The sequence below is a fragment of the Hydra vulgaris genome, chromosome 05, assembly GCF_038396675.1.
Source record: "Hydra vulgaris chromosome 05, alternate assembly HydraT2T_AEP".
In the NCBI taxonomy this organism is placed as follows: Eukaryota; Metazoa; Cnidaria; class Hydrozoa; order Anthoathecata; family Hydridae; genus Hydra; species Hydra vulgaris.
This window is the reverse complement of record NC_088924.1, coordinates 24,914,365-24,933,026: the sequence shown is the minus strand read 5'-3', so window position 1 is coordinate 24,933,026 and position 18,662 is coordinate 24,914,365. Positions and strand designations below refer to the sequence as shown.

General features: G+C 29.8%; 2 protein-coding genes across 4 annotated transcripts in view; one reads left to right on the top strand and one right to left on the bottom strand.

Moving 5' to 3' along the window:
- Window positions 1-17,453, bottom strand: part of LOC136071905 (kinesin-like protein KIF17) — a 36,870-nt gene extending 19,417 nt beyond the window's left edge. The window contains exons 1-2 of one of the 3 annotated variants that reach the window (XM_065797701.1): window positions 17,347-17,453; window positions 4,781-5,094 (exon numbers count right to left, since the gene is read on the bottom strand). In XM_065797701.1, coding sequence (XP_065653773.1) covers window positions 4,781-5,087 — 307 coding nt within the window. In that variant the 5' untranslated portion in view covers window positions 5,088-5,094; window positions 17,347-17,453. Of the gene's footprint in view, window positions 1-4,780; window positions 5,095-5,718; window positions 5,750-6,005; window positions 6,121-17,346 lie in introns of those variants that run through there. The other 2 variants (XM_065797700.1, XM_065797702.1) reach the window with 2 other exon arrangements.
- LOC136080710 (uncharacterized) lies at window positions 12,729-14,166 on the top strand. Its single transcript, XM_065797703.1, has 4 exons — window positions 12,729-12,800; window positions 12,921-13,269; window positions 13,442-13,618; window positions 13,707-14,166. Exons 1-4 carry the CDS (start codon window positions 12,755-12,757, stop codon window positions 14,068-14,070), a joined length of 936 nt encoding a protein of 311 aa, XP_065653775.1. The 5' UTR covers window positions 12,729-12,754; the 3' UTR covers window positions 14,071-14,166.
- Window positions 17,454-18,662: the final 1,209 nt, after the last annotated feature.

The following is an 18,662-nucleotide window of genomic DNA, read 5'->3' as shown; positions in this document are numbered from 1 at the left end:
GAAGCTATTGTTTTTTGGTGGAGCCAGAGCTGCAAAAATTGAGCGGCTCTCAGCTCTTACATTTTTTTTAAAGGAATAGAATGTATTTTTTTTTTTACTGTAAAGAAACTTTATTCATTTATTGTTTAACTTATTTGTTGAATGAATTATTTATTGAATTTCTATTTTTTTATATATATTTTCTAACAGTTACGGTCTTGCCAAAATGTAATAAAAATGATTATTTTAACAATTTTGTACTCAACAAAATATTATCCTTTAATGGCATTTTATAATATGCTATATTAAAAAAAGTAAATTATATAAGGAAACATTACATATATTGCTTTATACTATTTTAGAATTACATATATTGCTTTATATTTTACTTTTATACTGATACTATGCTGTTAAATATTTGATGCGCAATTTAATGATCAAAGCATATTCATATTTTTAAAATTATACTAAAGCATGTGATCGTTAAATTTGGAATGATGAATTTTGTCTTAAAACTTGTCACTAACACATTATTAAATTTTTTTTTTCAGGTAATTATATTAAGTAATTATAGCATTATTTAAAAACATAAACAAATGAGTCAAAATGTTTCTCTTAATTAAAATGTCATTGAAACAGTTAGAAAAATTCTGCACAACTATTTACAAAATCCTTCTGCATCGTTACTTTCAATCTCTAAAGCATCTGAATCTAGCAAAACTACTGTTTGTATGGTCATAAAACAATACAAAAGCTCTCTATCTATCGAACTAACAAAAAGATCCGAAAAAAAAAGTGGCTTTAAGGATAAGAAAGCAGCAATTAGTATTTGACGATTATTCACGCAAAATCCTGGCTTATCAAACATAGAACAAGCCAAAAAGTATAGAGTTTCAGAGTTTTTTAAAGATTAAAATTTGGCAAGCAATATGCAGCTGCGGTTTAAGATCTCGAGCTTTTGTCACATCATCAACTTTAAACTCGGATATTTACATCAAAGAATACTTGCAAGCTAGACTTATGCAATTTTATCGAAGTCATAATGCCCCCTGTTGGTTCTGGCCTAATCTTGCTTCTTGTCATTATTCTAAGAAGAGTGATACAATTCCAGAGCCATCAAATTTGTACCAAAAAGCTTGAATCCATCAATCTGCACACAGTTGCGTCCCATTGAGAAATTTTGGGGAATTGGCAAAGGATATTTGCATAAGAGTGGCAAAGCAATAAGTACAGTTAAAGATTTGACATTAGTAGGAATTGAGAGTGGACATTAGTAGGAAAAAAAATTGCTGAAAACACTGTGCAAAAGTTGATGTTGTCGATTAGCGTAAATATTTGCTTATTTATTTGAAATAATGAAAAATATTAAAATAAAAAGCACTTTTATAATCTTCAAGTTCCTTAGATTAAATCAAATATTAAAGTTTTTGTGTTAGCTAAACTATTATTTATTTTTTTTGAATTTTTTATCTGAATTTAACGATCGCATGTTTTACCCAGTGGTCACGGGACATACAAAAGAGGTCTTTTAAATGTATTTAGAGCGTTTTGAACAACTTTTAAACATTTTGGACATATTTCGAGGACCTAAAAAAGACGTCTTTTTAACGTCTTTTGAACGTTTTGGATACTTTTTTAAACATTTTGGATGTCTTTAGGACATATAAAAGATGTCTTTTTTAGGTACCGTGATCCCTGGATAGAATTAGAACTAAAATGTGAACTCTAGTTTTTAGGTAAATAATAAATAGTAAAATATGTTTATTTACCTAACGCATTTTTCTTTTCAAATGTAATATTCGGTAGTAGAGTAGTGATAGTAATACAATAACATAGTAATCATGAGAGTTGGTTAAAAATTAATTGCTATAATTGGTTTGGATTTGGGTCGGCAAATTTGATCCACAAAATATTCCAAAACTTGCAATTTTTGTTCATAAAGTGAGGGAGCCGGAGCAGAGCGGGATATTTCTTAGGAGCCGGAACCGAAAAAAAAAACTTCGGCTCCACAAACCTGGCAATGAGTACCAGATGTGTTTTAAAGATGGTTGTGATCGAGCAGGGCAACAATTATCGATGAAATCAAAACAAATGATTGAAAGCAAGTTAAATATGTTTCAATATGGTCTTATTCCTCTGAAACTAGTTTGCAATCGAGATAGTAAAATTATGGCCCTGTGGCAAAATTATTGCTAGATCTTATTGTCCCAACTACTGATAACGCACAAGAAGAGTTAAATGCTTAAGAAATGTCTGTTTGGCAAAAATTATATCAATGCTAAAATTTATATTCAAGATACAATGAAGGATTTAAAGTTTAAACAACTCATTAGCGGACTAGAAGGTGCAGATTGTATACTTTGCAAAACAAAAACTACTGAATGGAAAGATATTAGGAGAGTTAGTAAAGGATTTCCGATTGTGAAGGATGGTATCATTTCTACTAAAACTGGAGATTTGACACACAAAAATGGCTGACTAAAAAACAACAAACCAAATCTGATCAAAAAAGCATATGTATTACACATTCATATATAAATAGCACTACCTAATTTTTAAAACTAATTTATTGATGTCATAAAGATTATAGACTTTGAGTTAAAAAAAACAGGACCACTTGTTGAACCAATACGTAATGCAAAAGACAGGCTTATTACTTAAATAAAAAAAAACACTGGACTGCGATTAGATATGTGTTGTAACTCTGGTGAGAATGGAAGGACATCTACAACAGGGTCACAAGGCCGCAGATTTTTTTTTGAAGAAATAATTTCTACTATAAAATATCTATGCTCTCCTACGTACAAAGATAGCATGTTACTACTACATTCTCAAATCAGTATAATACTTTGTATAGTTTCTTGTCAGTGTAAAATTAAAATAGACAAATTTCAGGAGTTATGCAATAAGGCTACACTTAACATTATTACAAATATGCCATGGGCAAAAATTAACCACACTCTTGATGGAGTCCTTCGTCATTCAACTGAGTTGATAATTCTTAATAATGGTTATGTCCTTGGCAATTTATCAGAGGAAGGTCTAGAAGCAAACAATAAAGATATTAGAAACTATTTAAAACTTCTCTCTTGTAAGACATCTCATCTAAAACAACTTACAGATGTGATGAATCGTCTTTTAGAGAGATCAGATCCTTGTGTTTTAAACTGAATTATCCATTTGCATCCTTCAAAGTTATGCCAAGATTGTGGTTCAAATGAGCATACAACAGATCTCATGAGCGTATGTTTTCAAAACCAAAGAGATATTTTAATAACATGTTTGAAAATCTTATTTATGATTAATTATAAAGTATATTTCCAGTATATAAAAATATATGTTCCAAGTTCAAATCATTAGAACTCTTTCCTTATAATTTTATTATACTAACATTATTTTAAATCCAAATTTGACAGAATACTTGTTTTTATATACTAAACTTCTTATCAATAGAACAGTAGAAACCAGACCCCCAAATTATTTAAATTTTTGAATTTTCTTTTCTATAAGTATATCTAATAAATTACTTTATTAATTGTCATCTAAAAAAAAATTTAACTTTGAGTATTTATCAAAAATTACTAATTTAGTAAAATGACCAAATATGGTAATTTGAACCCAGTCCACAAATTTAGTTTAATATTAAAAATTTAAATTTTCCTACAAAAAGCAAAAAATATATCTTTCTAAAAAGTTCTCAATGAGTTTTCTAGGACTTCTTAAACATTAGTTATGATCCCATTTCCAAAACTTTGCCTTCTCAGCCCATTGTGCTGTAGTTTTGCTCATTGGTTACTTAGTGGACCATTAAAAACAGCTACAAAATGTGGCTAACTGATGATTAGCCACTATATCACATGTTTAAAAGTTATCGGCTGGTCACTTTTAGCAGATCCCATTAATGGTCCACTTATTGGACCATTAATGGCATTATTGGTATTATACCATTAATGCCATTATACTACCAATAATACCATAAATAATATTATTGGTAGTATAATGACATTGGCAGCTCAAGATGCCTATATAGGAGAGTAGCTCAAGATGCCTATATAGGTCCACTGGGAACCCACTATCACACAAAATACTATCAAGTGATGTCTCAATTGAATGATGATCTTTTCATAGTTGAAGATGTCTGCACAACTAATTTTTAGTCTATAATTAAACCTTTTATAAACATGAAGGTAAGTGACTATTACCAAGCCTAAAATAAAGTTGTCGGTTCAGATTGAAACATTTGAAAAAGTGCATGATAAGGAGCAAAATGAAGCTGAAGTTGAAGAATCATATTCTTTCAGTTGAAGAGGAATTAGATCATTTTAACATAGAAGTTGATAATAATTTTTAATTTCCAAAAAAAATAATGTTTGATATTTCACCTATTAACAGAAGCACCCACAATTATTGAATAAACTGCAATATAAAAACTTGTTTATCTGGTTTTGCTAATGTGGTGATTTCAATTTGAATCAATAATTAGCCTTACTAATAAAGTCACACATTAAATTTTTATTATTGTTACATTATATATAATTATCACTAATTAGTTGATATCAAAACCTAGTACATTAAGGTTTGTAAGAGAACAAAGTTTGTTTAAATTTTTTACTAGAATTGTCAAATTTTGATCAAAATTTTATTTCTAAAATGCTGATTTTAAATATTTTCAAATTATGTATAACACTCAGATACTTAACAAAAATAAAAAATTTTATATCTCATCTGCACACAAAAAATAAATTATAATAATCTCAGAATCTTATTTCTATACTATAAAACAATAAGAAAAAAAAATAACCTTGCATTGAAAAAGACTTTCCGCATCCTGTTTGCCCATATGCAAACACTGTTCCATTATAGCCTTCAACACAACCTTCAACTAATGGAAAGCATATATCAGCATAAATAGATTCAGTAACACTGTCAATATTGAAAACTCCATCAAATGTAAATGATTTAGGTGGTTCAACTGATTCACTATCAGGTTTTAAAAGCCTACATAATCCAACTGAATCATCCATTTCAACAATATTAACACATTTTAGATTGATTTCTCGTGAGTTTAAGGGGCGACATCGAACAATTACTTTTACTGCTTCTGCCATTGTTTAGCTATACATAAACCATAAAGTTTATTTAAGTTTTAGATTTATTTTATATACAAATATATATTTTTTACACACATACACACACACACACACACACACACACACACACACACACACACACACACACACACACACACACACACACACACACACACACACACACACACACACACACATATATATATATATATATATATATATATATATATATATATAAATATGTAATTTCTTTGATTACAGTAAATATTTTACTGCTTTAAAACATATAATTTAATTATTTATGAAGTAACTATAGTTGCTTAAAACTTGTTATCATAATTAGCGTTAAAGCCAACAGACTTTAAATTTTAAAAAATATTTTTGTTACATTGTTTTTATTAGTACTATTTTTATTAATAAAAAAGTTACTGCACAATTTATTTTATTCTTTAAAACCTAATGCCTAATGAATCGTTTTCACTTAGTGTACGTATATACAAGAAGTGTATATAAAAAATAAAATATGTGATAATCTGATGTTAACATTTAAATGATTATTTTATCTGAAAAAATCAAGTTTATCGAGTAAAACTTGTAAGTCATTTGACTAAAAAACGTATTTTTAAGACAAAAAAGATATTAAAAATACCGAGCAATTGCTTTGTTTACATTCTAATGCGCAAGCGTAGAAATTCACAAAAAAAATCAGAAAAAGAGATTTTGATTTTGAAAATATGATTTGCGTCAAGTTTCAGGACTAAATTTTTTTCCCATTTGTATTTAGCATACTGAAAATGTTGGTTGAATATAAGATTTATTATTTAAGTGCCCAACAGAACTAAAAGTTTATTTAATTTGTCAAAATCCTAATCAAATTATGTGTTAATTTATTTGAGCAATAAAATAAAATAACTAATAACTAAGTCTTTTATCTACCGTTTACTTGCTCTTATAACTCCCAACTTTATAGTGGTTAATTTTAAAATTAACCACTAATTAAAAAAATAAATAAAAGTTTTTTCATCGTTTTTGATTTTATAAAGAATGTGATTTCAATGAAATGAACTTTGCTTCCATATCAACAACCTTAGCAACGCTAACTATTGATTGCGATATATTTATTTTTAATTCGTTGTTGTCATGACACAATAGTTTCTATTTTTAATTCATTGTTATATAAAATTGTTTATATATTTTTCAAAACTGATTAAGATTTTTTTTTAGAAATGAACTTTTTTTGTCAAAATTTATAATAAAAATCTATCAAGTCTCGCTTTAATAAAGTTCAAAGACTGCGCATTCACATGGATTACCGTGAATCGGTAATCCATTTCATTCATTCGCAATACGGTTACTAAAGAATGTCAAGACGAAGAATGCTTAACATTTCTTTTTCAATTCTTAGATTATGATTGAAGCCGCGTAATATGATCTACATTTTTCAATAGCTTGTACTCTTGTGTTCGATCGCAGCGCAAGCACCTTGTCTCCGACGTAGTCAACTTCATTTTGGATAGTCGCTTCTCATAATACTGATGTTTGAAATTTTGTATCATTTAAATGGTACAAATTTTGTAACAAACGGCAGAGCCAATAATCAAATTAGCTGAATACTTATGAGACCTGCCAAAGAACTCGGCAGATCATAAGGCAAAAATAAAAAGCAAGAATAAAAATATATTCAAAATTTCATAAGACAGTTCTCAAATTATTACGACTAAACATGCCCGTAGAGTATATTGTCCTGGGGCCTGAATATGTTCAAGGGCCCGGACTTTTATAAGTTAAGTTATTCGGAAATTATTTTAAAAGGAAAATATAGAAAGAAAAAAGTTAAGTAGAAACTACTTTGAGCACGATATTTGAAAGCATTTATAGTTTGTATGGTTCGAGTACTTTAGATCATTTGTGGAACTTTAAATCACTTGAGATATTTTGAAATAAAAGTCAATGAATGTTAGCGAATTGTCTATTTAATTCTCCAGTTAAGTTTTTTTTTATGTTATAGTTTATCAGTTTTTTATGGAGTTTTATATATATATATATATATATATTCTTTTAAACACCCAGTAATAAAATTACAGGTAAAGTAACTTATATTATTACAGTTTATAGCTAAATTACGTCAAGAGAGCACGGCTCTCCCAATCATTAGCCTTTAACGCTAATAATTAGACGGTTAGTTCTATTTTTGGAATATTTACCTCCATCAAAGTTTTAAATGTTTCTCTTTGTTCTTTTAAATTCCATAACTGGAACGATTCTTTTAATATTGCTATAATCTCAGCTTGTAGTTCTTCTTGAGGTAGTGTAAATTTAATTTTTTCCCCTTCTATCATGTATTGAAAGAAGTTTAAACCAAGAGTTTTACATATAGAAATCACTTCATTTGTAAATGATTTTTTATTTTGTGTTGACTGCAATTGATTAATTATCAGTGAGTAAAAAGTTCGATTTTTCATCAGCCTGATAAATAGATTAGCTTTACTTCGAATTAGAATAGTTGAAATATCCTCTATTTTAAAAAAAGAATGCATGTAATTTTTACTATATTTTGAGATACCAAAAATTGATTTTAAAACTGCTCTTCCAACGGCGTCTATGTTTCGAAGGAAAGTGATATCAAAGTCGCATAGTTCAAGGCCATATATAAGCTTTGGCACTGCTAAAGTGTTGTATAAATAAACTATTGTTTACGGCTGGCATTAACGAATTCCACTGTCAATTAGAGCTATTGCAACCAATTGAAACTGAGTTATACGTTCATTAGGATTTGTTTTTTGAAGCGTTGCAATTTTCTTATTGTTTTTACCATTATCCCATTGGAAACCCAGATGTTTTAATTTATTTTGGAGACATATATAGCTTCCGTTAATTTCAACAACGTTGTTCGGAATCTAACTTTTACCAGAAATCATTTATTCCGTTTTTTCAGTATTTAGCTTAATAAAGTTTGATATTCCATATGTTTGAAACCTGTCAATCAGTTCTTGCAGACCAGAGATTGTTGAACTTAGCAAAATTACATCATCTGTGTATGCAATGACACCAGTATAGATACCATTTATTGTTAAACCTACTTTACATTCTGAGACAATTTCATTTAAGATATTTTCAGTATAAATGCAATATAAATGTGGCGATAGAATAGACCCTTGATGCACCCCTTGTTACAGACTGAGTTGATTTGAGGTAATTCCCTGATAGGATACGTAAGCAGTACCAGAGAGATATAGCGATAAGATTGTGTGTACTACAGATAAAGATAATTTTTTTTGGAAGTAGAGCTTCTCAAATAGCGAATCCCAGTTGCAAGTATCAAACAATTTATATATGAATTAACAAGTGGAATAATTGTTGAAATTGATAAATATTTTGGAACCTTTCCATACGTTAGAATGCTATTATAAAAATTAGCGAGCCACAAAAAAGATTGTTATTATGAGAGTGTTTAAGGTGTTCAGCACTTACTCCACAGCTATCTGGGGACTTATTACTATTTAGTTGTGATATGCAGTTTATAATATCAGCTGCTGTAATAACTAGTGAATTAGGCTCGTTACTTAAAGTTTTTTTATAAGATATAAAATATTCATCTATAAAAATTGCTTTATTTAAAATATACGACGCTTAAGAGAAATGACGTCATAAAGATTTTTGTGTCCGGGGCAAAAATGAAAATAATACGCCTTTTTTAAAATAAATTTTAAAAAATATTATTTTTTATGTTAAATTTTTTTTTTGCTCCTTGATTTTTTTTGGGCCCCTTAAAGCCTTCGCGCCCCGGGGCCATTTCCTTTATGGCACCCCTCGCTTCCCAGTAACATAGATTGGTTCGGAATTGGTCAATATTTAGTCGAAAATGGTCGAAAATTGAATCAAACGTTTAGTGACCTGTTATTGACTAAACATCGACGCTTTAAATCTTTTAATATATACGTTTATTAAAGGTCGATCAAACGTTTACAATATTGACTAATATAAGCTGTTATTCTAAACTTTTGTCGACGTTTAATAAACGTTTATTATATTATAATATAGCAATATAACCATCGGTCAGAAGACTCACATAACAACTTAAGTCACGCGGTTTAAATAGGCATAACTTATTTTTTATTGGCTAAATAATTAAATTAGGCTTAAATGCGTTTTCAAGATTCACTTCCTTACAACAACTGAGAGCAAAATGACTGATAAATAAATAATAAACGAGTGTCGGGTGCGCCGTTTTAAGTCATAGATGTTAAAAAGCTCTATTCGCGACAGTCTACCTTCCTAAATGCCAACAAATCAATAGACTCCGATGTTTTAGAAATTATTGATGGCAACATTGACACAGTTAAAAAACATGAGTTGCTGGTCTCTCGTTATGAAAGTCCTGCTGCAAAAACTTTTTTCGTTAGTTTTATAAACAGTTTAAATTCATTTTGTAACTACTAATATATTTATGTAACCTAGGTATTCATCTTTGCAAGGTTTAATAACTAAATATTTATTATTTTTATTTTAGATGCATATTAGCTTAATTTAGTTACGTTTGCTAAAGAGATTTGGTGGAACAGAGCTGGTAAAACCACTGCATATGTTATGTCGCGACGTTACTAATTTTTTAATGTCAAAAATAAACATTGATTATATATAAAATTTCGGAAACTTCCATTCAGTAAATCCTCTATATGTAAAGTTGTTCTGCGTAGTTCCAATTTTGATTTATGAATTTACATTTAAAATGCTAACTATTTTACTCTAGTTTTTTTGCGGTTACAAATCAGGTTACGAAATCAGACGATCAGGATGCGAATGTAGAAGATGATGTTGCACAAACAGGTGCAAGATGAACAAGCGGTAGACGGTATTCTAGGAAGATTTTTGATAATGCATAAAACAGTGATCCAAAATATTCGTTTATAAGTTAATTTATTTTATTAGTAATCTTTGACTTAATCTATATGTAAACTTTTATTTTTTGTTAATGAGATTAAATTTAAAAATTATCTGATAGAAATTGTTACTATAAAATTTCCACTGCATAAAGCTTGATCATTTAGTTTTTTTTAATCATCGAAACATAAACGAGTATAGTGCACAAACATTTTTTCTCTAAATCCCCACTATATGAAAACGTTTTATATAAGTTTATAACTTTATATATAGTTTTATAAAATAAAAGTATAAGTAGTATAGTATAAAAGTTTATAAACATATTATAATAGTTACAAAAATTATAAAAAATAAGACCTTTTATAACTATACCTTATTTGTAAATTTCAAGACCTATATAGCTTTTATTACTTATATAAAGTTAAAAAGTAATAACGTAATTTTAATTTATATTAGTTTTAAAACTTAAATAAATTGAAATTCTCCAACTAAACCAAAGAAACCATTAGACAAGACCCGAAAGTTTAATATACGTTTACTTGGACTAAATCTAAACGCTTTATATACATATAATAATTCTGTAATAGACGTCTAAAGTACGTTTGAATTTAAACGTTTTATGGACGTTTGTTCTAAATGTAAATCTGGATTTCATTCTAAACGTATAATCATTTGAATGCATCAATACTCCATAATTGGTGGCTTCTAGTAAAATATTTTTTAGTTTAATTTCAAAACTTTGTTTCAAGTTGATTTTTACAAGATAGTTTTAACATTAAAACTAATTTAAATCAACACATTTAACTTTATAGACAGTACACACACAAATAAGTAAATTCAATTTAAAAATGTCATAAAAATTACAATTAATAATACAGTTCTTGCTAAAGATATGTCAGGAAAAAAAATTAAAAACAACAAATTTTGCTTTAGCAGGAAAAATTCTCATAAATTATCCTTCGGGAAAAAAATCATCCTGAAAAAATATCCCCCCGGAAAAATCCCAAAGGATTTTTATTTTTACAGCGCATATAATAAACGATATACCAATATAATATAATAGTTTATAATATAAATATTTTATATATAAGTATTATGTTACTAACGAAACCATAATCTTTTGTTTTTCATGAATCGACTGACAAACATGCAGAACTTTTTTTATTTTATTTTATTTTTTTATTTTAGGTGCCCTAAGAAGTCCTTACAATTTTATCACATAGCGACGCGGAAGAGCATTTGAAAGGAAGTTCACGCCTCCTTCTTTACCGATGTTATAAAACTTTCGCAGAGGTGGCATTGAACCACAGTTCTCTAGTTTCTGAGGCAAGCGTGATAACCACAGCGCTATGGCTGTTCATCAGCATGCAAGGAGTGTACATTTATTGACTGACAAATAGGTAGAACATGCAAGGAGTGTACATACATCGACTTACAAATAGGTTAAACAATCTATCAATTTCTAAAAAAGTGCTTTTAAAAAATATTTTATTTTGGCAGGGGATTTTTTCCTTGGGGATTTTATCCGGGAGGATTATTTTCAGGGGGATTTTTTTCTTACAACCAATTTTGCAAACGCAATTATTACCATACCATATTTGTGTTTTGTATTTTTTTTTAAGACCGTTTTGAAGCAGAACACGCATTACTCCAAATTATCCGCAGTACTGCTGAATCATTTGAGAAATTTAAATATACGTTAGAAGTTTTTGTTGAATTATCAAAAGCCTTTGATACAATTCATCACAAAATTCTATTTAAAAAATCAGAGTATATGGAATCAAAGGAAACGTCTTAATGCTACTCAAAAGTTATTTAAGAAACAGTAAACAGTTCGTTGATAGTAATTTAACTGTAAAAAAAACTTGTAACTTATAAGTTACAAGTTTTTATATATATTTTTTTACAAGATTGTGTTCTTGATATTTTATATTCTTGATACTTTACTTTGATATTTGTTCATGATCTTCCCTGTATTTTTTTTTTTTATACACTTTCTTACTTTATTTTTAAAACATATATCATGCTAAACAATTCTTGTTATTATAAACGATGTGTGTGTGTGTTTGTGTGTGTGTGTGTGTGTGTGTGTGTGTGTGTGTGTGTGTGTGTGTGTGTGTGTGTGTGTGTGTGTGTGTGTGTGTGTGTGTGTGTGTGTATGTTTGTGTGTATGTATACATTTATTCATTTATGTACGTATATGTCAATGTGTATGTGTATATATATGTATATGAGTTTTTTTGTACATGTACATAAAAGTATATTTATATCTTTGTACTTATGTATGTGTAGATATGTATATGTGTGTGTATTAGGGCATGCCAAAAAAAAAATTTTTTGGTCGCGCTTTAAAAACCTATTCTATACATAAAAATAAGCAAAAATATGAATTTTCATTGTTCTATCTCAATTCTAGGTGCCAGAAGATGAAATCAAGGTTTTACGAAAATACGCAAAGTATGATGAAATTACATGAAGGATGGCAAAATAACAAGATTGCACCATTTTATGTTTAGTTTAAGATTACAATCACTACATGACATATCTATTATAAACTGTTAATAATTTTTTATAGCTTAATAGTTAAAAATAGTTAAAATAACATTAACTTTTTCAAAAGAAATGGGTCCAAAAAAGAAGAAAAATGTCAATGTAAGTGAAAGTGTCAGACGACCATTATATCTGTTAACTAACCCAATTTCACAGCTACCAAATACACAGCTTCCAACCAATGGTAGTATTTAAAGATATTATCAATATTTAATTTCAAGTAAAAGAAAAGATTTATTAAAACACAAATTAACATGGCCTGTAAGAAGCAAAAAGGAACAAGGAACTTGGTGTGCAAAAGTAAGACATAACTGTAAAACATAAACATTTTTATTCCTAGATTAAAGAGGACTAAATAATTATTTTTTCATGTGCAATAAATGTTAAATAAATAAAATATTTTTTAAAAATCTAAATTAGGTAGAGATTTTTGTGACCTTGAGACGCAATCAGACTGCTTGATTAGACAAATAGTCAACATTTGGACCAAAGCAGGATTTCAAGCATACATCATTTCAGAATATTCAATTCTTGACAAACTTCAAGCTCTACACAAGAAGTATCAACTTTTGAAAAAACGTGTTACCCTGAAAGATACCAAAGATACTAGAAAAAATATTAAGAATGAATTCATTTCAACAATGGAACAGTTGTTTGACATAGGCAAAGATAACTTAGAGCAACTGATGAGAAGTGACAAAATAACACCAAGAACACAAGCTGCTATTGAAGAAGACCTAAATTTCTATCTAGACCAGCAAACAGACAGGTAAGAGTATCAATTATATTGTAGCCTTTTTGTAAATTTCTCTATATTAATCAAATTGTTAGTAGCGCAGCTACTTTATGTAGGGTTTTCAGTCTGTCTGTCTTTCAGCTATCCATCTGTCTGTCCATCAGAGTAAGTTATTGCATTCTAATGTTATACATTTTTGTTTTAGGAAGTGGTTTATTTCTAAGCCAGATAAAGAGCTAGCTACCATCATTGAGAAACGACTAGAAAGGTATAAAAGACAAGAACAAATGAGAATGAAGTACCTAGAGGAGAAAGAAAGATGTAAATCAGCTCCCCCACCACTTGATGAAAGTGATGAAAACTTGACGCCAACTAAGAAAAGGTAAAACAAGTGTCATAATTACTTTAAAACTGTTTAAAAACTTACTTCTTAAAAATGAAATCCTAACTTATTTATGTAAATATTTTAGATACAAGTCTGGTCCAGCCAATTTGGATATGTTTGACTCAACTTTGACAGATCCAGATTTTGCTGTAGAAGAAGACTCATTCGAAGGTAGTGATGATGACTTTGAATATGGTGCTGCTCATAATAAAACCCCAAAAGTCTTACCTAAAGGCTCAATGCAAGTAAATAAAAAGATTACAAGAGAAGAATTGATGGCAGTAACTACACCTATTTGTGCTAGAGGTTTAATCAGCATTGAATTACAAACCTGGCTGTTTTCGTCTGTTGTTAATTATCTGGGAGGAGATGTTAATCAGATGGGCATTTCTAAATCTAGTATTTCAAGAGAAAGAGCGAAAGTAATTGAACATCAAGGTAATTTTTAAAGGGACACCTAAAGAAAAAGTCTTTTATGCCAACTTTTTGCCAGTCAAAATTAAGTTTTTTTTTTCAAATCAAAAAGTTTTTCTTCAGATGCCATATTTCTTATCCCTGATTTTCTAATGTAAGTCTATTATAAATGAAAGTTATGATTAAAATCTTACTATACCTTTAAAGAGTGGAATATTTACCTAAAAATAAACCATCATAACAATAATATATTGTGTTAAAAATGATCTTTATTTAGGCAATACCATCAGAGAAAATTACAGAGAGACAATGGCTGGAAAACATCTTGTTCTCCACTTTGATGGCAAGCTGTTAAAACATTTAGATGAAAATACCTTGCAATCTGTTGTAAGAGATAGAGTTGCTGTCAGTGTTACTAGTCCTGAATTTGAGAATAAAAACGATCTCTTACTTGGTGTTTTACCTGCAGAGTCTGGCAAAGCTGTTGATGAAACAGAAATTATTCACAACTTACTTGAGTCCTTTGAAATATGCAATGAAATTTTCGCAATTGTTGCAGATACTACCAATGTTAACGCAGGAGCCCATGGAGGAATTATAACCAGGTTGTGCTATATTTTGGGAAAACCTGTTCTCTGGCTGTTATGCAGACATCACATGTTTGAAATAGCAATACATAAGGCAATTGTAATTGTCCTTGGACCTACTGCTGCACCAGATAGACAGTTCTATAAAGATTTCAAGAAGGACTGGGAAGTATATCACGCCATAATTCAAAAAGCTAACCTGTCTGAGTTTAAGAAATTTGATGAGAAGAAGCTGGAAGTTGGATCTGAACTTCATAAACTTTACCTGGAAGCTCAGGAATATCTGAAGTTTGCTCTTAATCACGAAGTGTTTCCAAGAGATGATTATAATCATCTAGTTAAGTATGCTGCTTTTTATTTAAATGTCTCATCACCAAAGCTGAATGGTTTTAAAATTTATCAACCAGGAGCCAATCACAATGCTCGTTTCATGGCTGACAGTCTTTACAATTTAGCTATTGTTATGACAGGAAATATCAGCTTTTATATGTGCAGTTTTTTATGCTCCATGGTATTTACGTTCATACAAAGCAGAATATGCTGTTAAGAATGATTTCCTGTCATTCAAGTCAGCTTATGTTATACAACAAGAGTTTGATGTCAAAATTGGCAATGCTTTTCTGAAATTTTTTCAGCAACACTCTTGGTACCTTGCCCCAAAGGTTGCTGTGTTAATACTGGCAGATCCAGATTTTGAAGAGAAGCTTGCAGTTCTAGACAAGCTGTTGACCTTTGAGGTACCAGATATCAACACTATTCCCAATGGTAAACCTGATGCTGTCCTAGTTTTACCAACCTCTGAGGTAACAGAGTTGATTACAGAGGAAAGTTGGGCTCTTTTCATTGTTCTAGGCATACAGGACGAAATTCCTACCTGGAAAACAGGTTTAGCTGCTGGAAAGCTGGAGGAAAATGATTCCTATATATCATTTTGTGAGTTTGTAAAATCTCTAAATGTTACAAATGACCCAGCAGAGCGGAATATCAATCTTATACAAAGATATATCAGTAGCACATTAAAGGAGGACAAAAAACAAGATATACTGCTAGTTGTCAGAGAGCTCAGGGCATTAATATCATTAGAAGCTGACCAAAGTGCACTGGCCAAATTGTAAAATATCTGTTATAGTAACAATATTAGATTTTAAACTAAAAAATACCTTTCCTAACTTTTTTATTTCTTCATTTTCAAAAAGAATATTTTTTTTCAGAGAAAAACAACGATTTCTCGTATTTGCGTAAAAACCTAAAATCATCTTCCAGCACTAAATATGGTCCTAGAGAGTTCAAATTTGGTTTATATACTTCTTTTTATGTATAGAACAGGTATTTATACCGCGACCTTTCATTTTCTGAAAATCGTGATATTTTGGCATGCCCTAGTGTGTATGTATATAAACTTTTAAACAACCTGTTTTGTTGTCTTCGCAACCAACCTGTTTGTACATTTTACATAGTCGAAAAACGAAAAACAGCCAAAAAGAACTTTAATGATAAACGAAGAAGTATTTAGCAATGAATTTTAATTTTAATTAAGTGATGAATTAAAATGTATAATAACAATAATGAATTAAAAATAGCTGAAAGAAATATTGGGTGGACTTTGACCTGAAAGTTTAATTCAATTCTGACAAAAACTTTTAAAGAACTGGAAAAAAAGAAAATTAAAAATGTCATAAATAACAATAACGCTTATTCAAGGAGCTTATTTACTTACACTAAAATATAATATTAAAGATTTTTTAATACTAAGTAGAATAACTGAATACCAAAATGTCTAGTATACAAAAAGAAATCAAAATTTGAAAAATAAAGTGTATTAAGTGTAAAAAACTATGAAATTTATATCCAAAAAAAGTAAATCTGACAAAGATTCCATATTCGATGTAGTTAAGGCAATTTAAAAATATTATAGCGTCTGTATGATATTTTATTGACTTCAACATATTTCCGTTAAATGATCAGATCTTGGAATTATGAAAAGACGAAAAAAATTAAAGTGATAAATTTTGCGGTATCATAAAATATAAATGTTTGTAGCGAAACAACCCAGACCGAAGATTATTTTTTTTTTAAAAAATCTTCTTAAAATCACAATCGCTTGTTAAAATTTGAATGAGATTTTAAATAAATACGTTTTTTAGGTGAAATAAACATCATAGTTTAATAATCTGTTTAATGATCTGTTCTAATTGTTTATTGGCAATTTTTCTTAATTATTAGCTCTTGGTCGGATTTCTAGTATCTTTTGTGAAAATTGATAGAAATATTGTATTTTGACAACTTTATATAGCTAATATACCTCAGAACCGATTAGAACTAGAATCTATAATGGGTTAAGGCACTTTTTAAAAAAATTTTAACTACGTTCACGTTAACGCCGATGAGCGAAAGTGATCAAAAGACTCCAATATGGTGTTATTTAGATTCACTATTAGGGGTAGTAAAGAGGTTTTGAAGTTTATATATAAAAAAAGAAAAGTTTCTTTAAATATTAAAAAAACCTGAAGCAAAAAAAATTGTAACATCTAAAGCTCTTGCTTGGACATAATACGCTGATAAAATCATGCTAACTCCAAATACAAGAATTCAAATAATTTGTAAATTGCTGTAACTACACCGAGTACATCTATTAATTAGTATAAAAGTATAAAAAGAAAAAGAAAAAGAAATATTTACTTTAAAACTATTGACATGAACATATATTCACTAAAACCAACTTACTAAGAAAAACTCAATCATTAGATTGTTACAAGCACCCCAAACACCATTAATACCCAAAATAAGCCTAGTTTTCAAATCCAAGCGGTTCTCTTCGACAAGACCTAATTGTATGAAGATAAACAATAAATATAAAATAAAGAATAAAGAAACTAGAAAAAAATGTATACATATATTCATACATATACTTATATAATATATATATATATATATATATATATATATATATATATATATATATATATATATATATATATATATATATATATATATATATACTACTGTGATCAAAAAGTAAGATGAATTTTTTTATAAAATGAAAAATCTTTATTTATTCTTCCAAATCTGTATCGTCCCCCTCAAAATAATCCCCCCCGGGCCCAATGCACTTTTGCCAACGTTTTTTCCAGTCTTCGAAGCATGCCGAAAAGTCCTCGGTAGGGATAGCCTTCAATGCGCGTGCCGATTCACGTTGGATCTCTTCAATGGACTCAAACGATTTCCCCGGAGTGGTCTCTTGAGCTTTGGGAACAGCCAGAAGTCACACGGTGCTAAGTCGGGCGAATACGGTGGTTGTGGAGCAACATGGGTAGAGTTTTTGGCGAACTCACGAAGAACCAGTGCTGTGTGCGAAGGCGCATTATCGTGGTGCAAAATCCAAGAGTTATTGGCCCATAATTCCGGTCTCTTTTTGCGAATAGCTTCACGCAAACGTCGCATAACGTTTAAATAATATTCCTTGTTGACAGTTTGGCCAGTTGGAAGGAATTCGTAGTGCACGACACCACAATAATAAAAGAAAACAGTCAACATGACCTTGATTTTTGAGCGACTTTGACGTGGTTGCTTCGGTCTCGGCTTGCCTTTTTCACGGTATTCACTCGATTGGTCGGTTGTTTCAGGGTCGTATGCGTAGACCCAAGTCTCATCGCCAGTAATAATTTGTTTGTAGACGTCTTGATAGTCAGAAAGCATTGCTTCACACGTTTTAACGCGACGCTCTTTTTCAAAGAAATTGAGAAATTTCGGCACCAAACGTGATTTGAGTCTTCTGAGGCCCAAATGATCCTTCAAAATCGCTTGCACCGACCCAAATGATATTCCAACCATGTCAACAAGGTCTCGAATGGTTAACCGACGATTTGCAAGCACCAATTCTTTGATTTTGTTGATGTGGCGATCATCAATCGAAGTCGATGGTTGTCCGGAGCGTTCCAAGTCATCAACACATTCTCGGCCTTCTTTGAAGTCTTTGTACCACTTGTAAACATTTTTTTGAGACATAGTCTCTTCATTGAAGGCCTTTTGCAACATTCGAT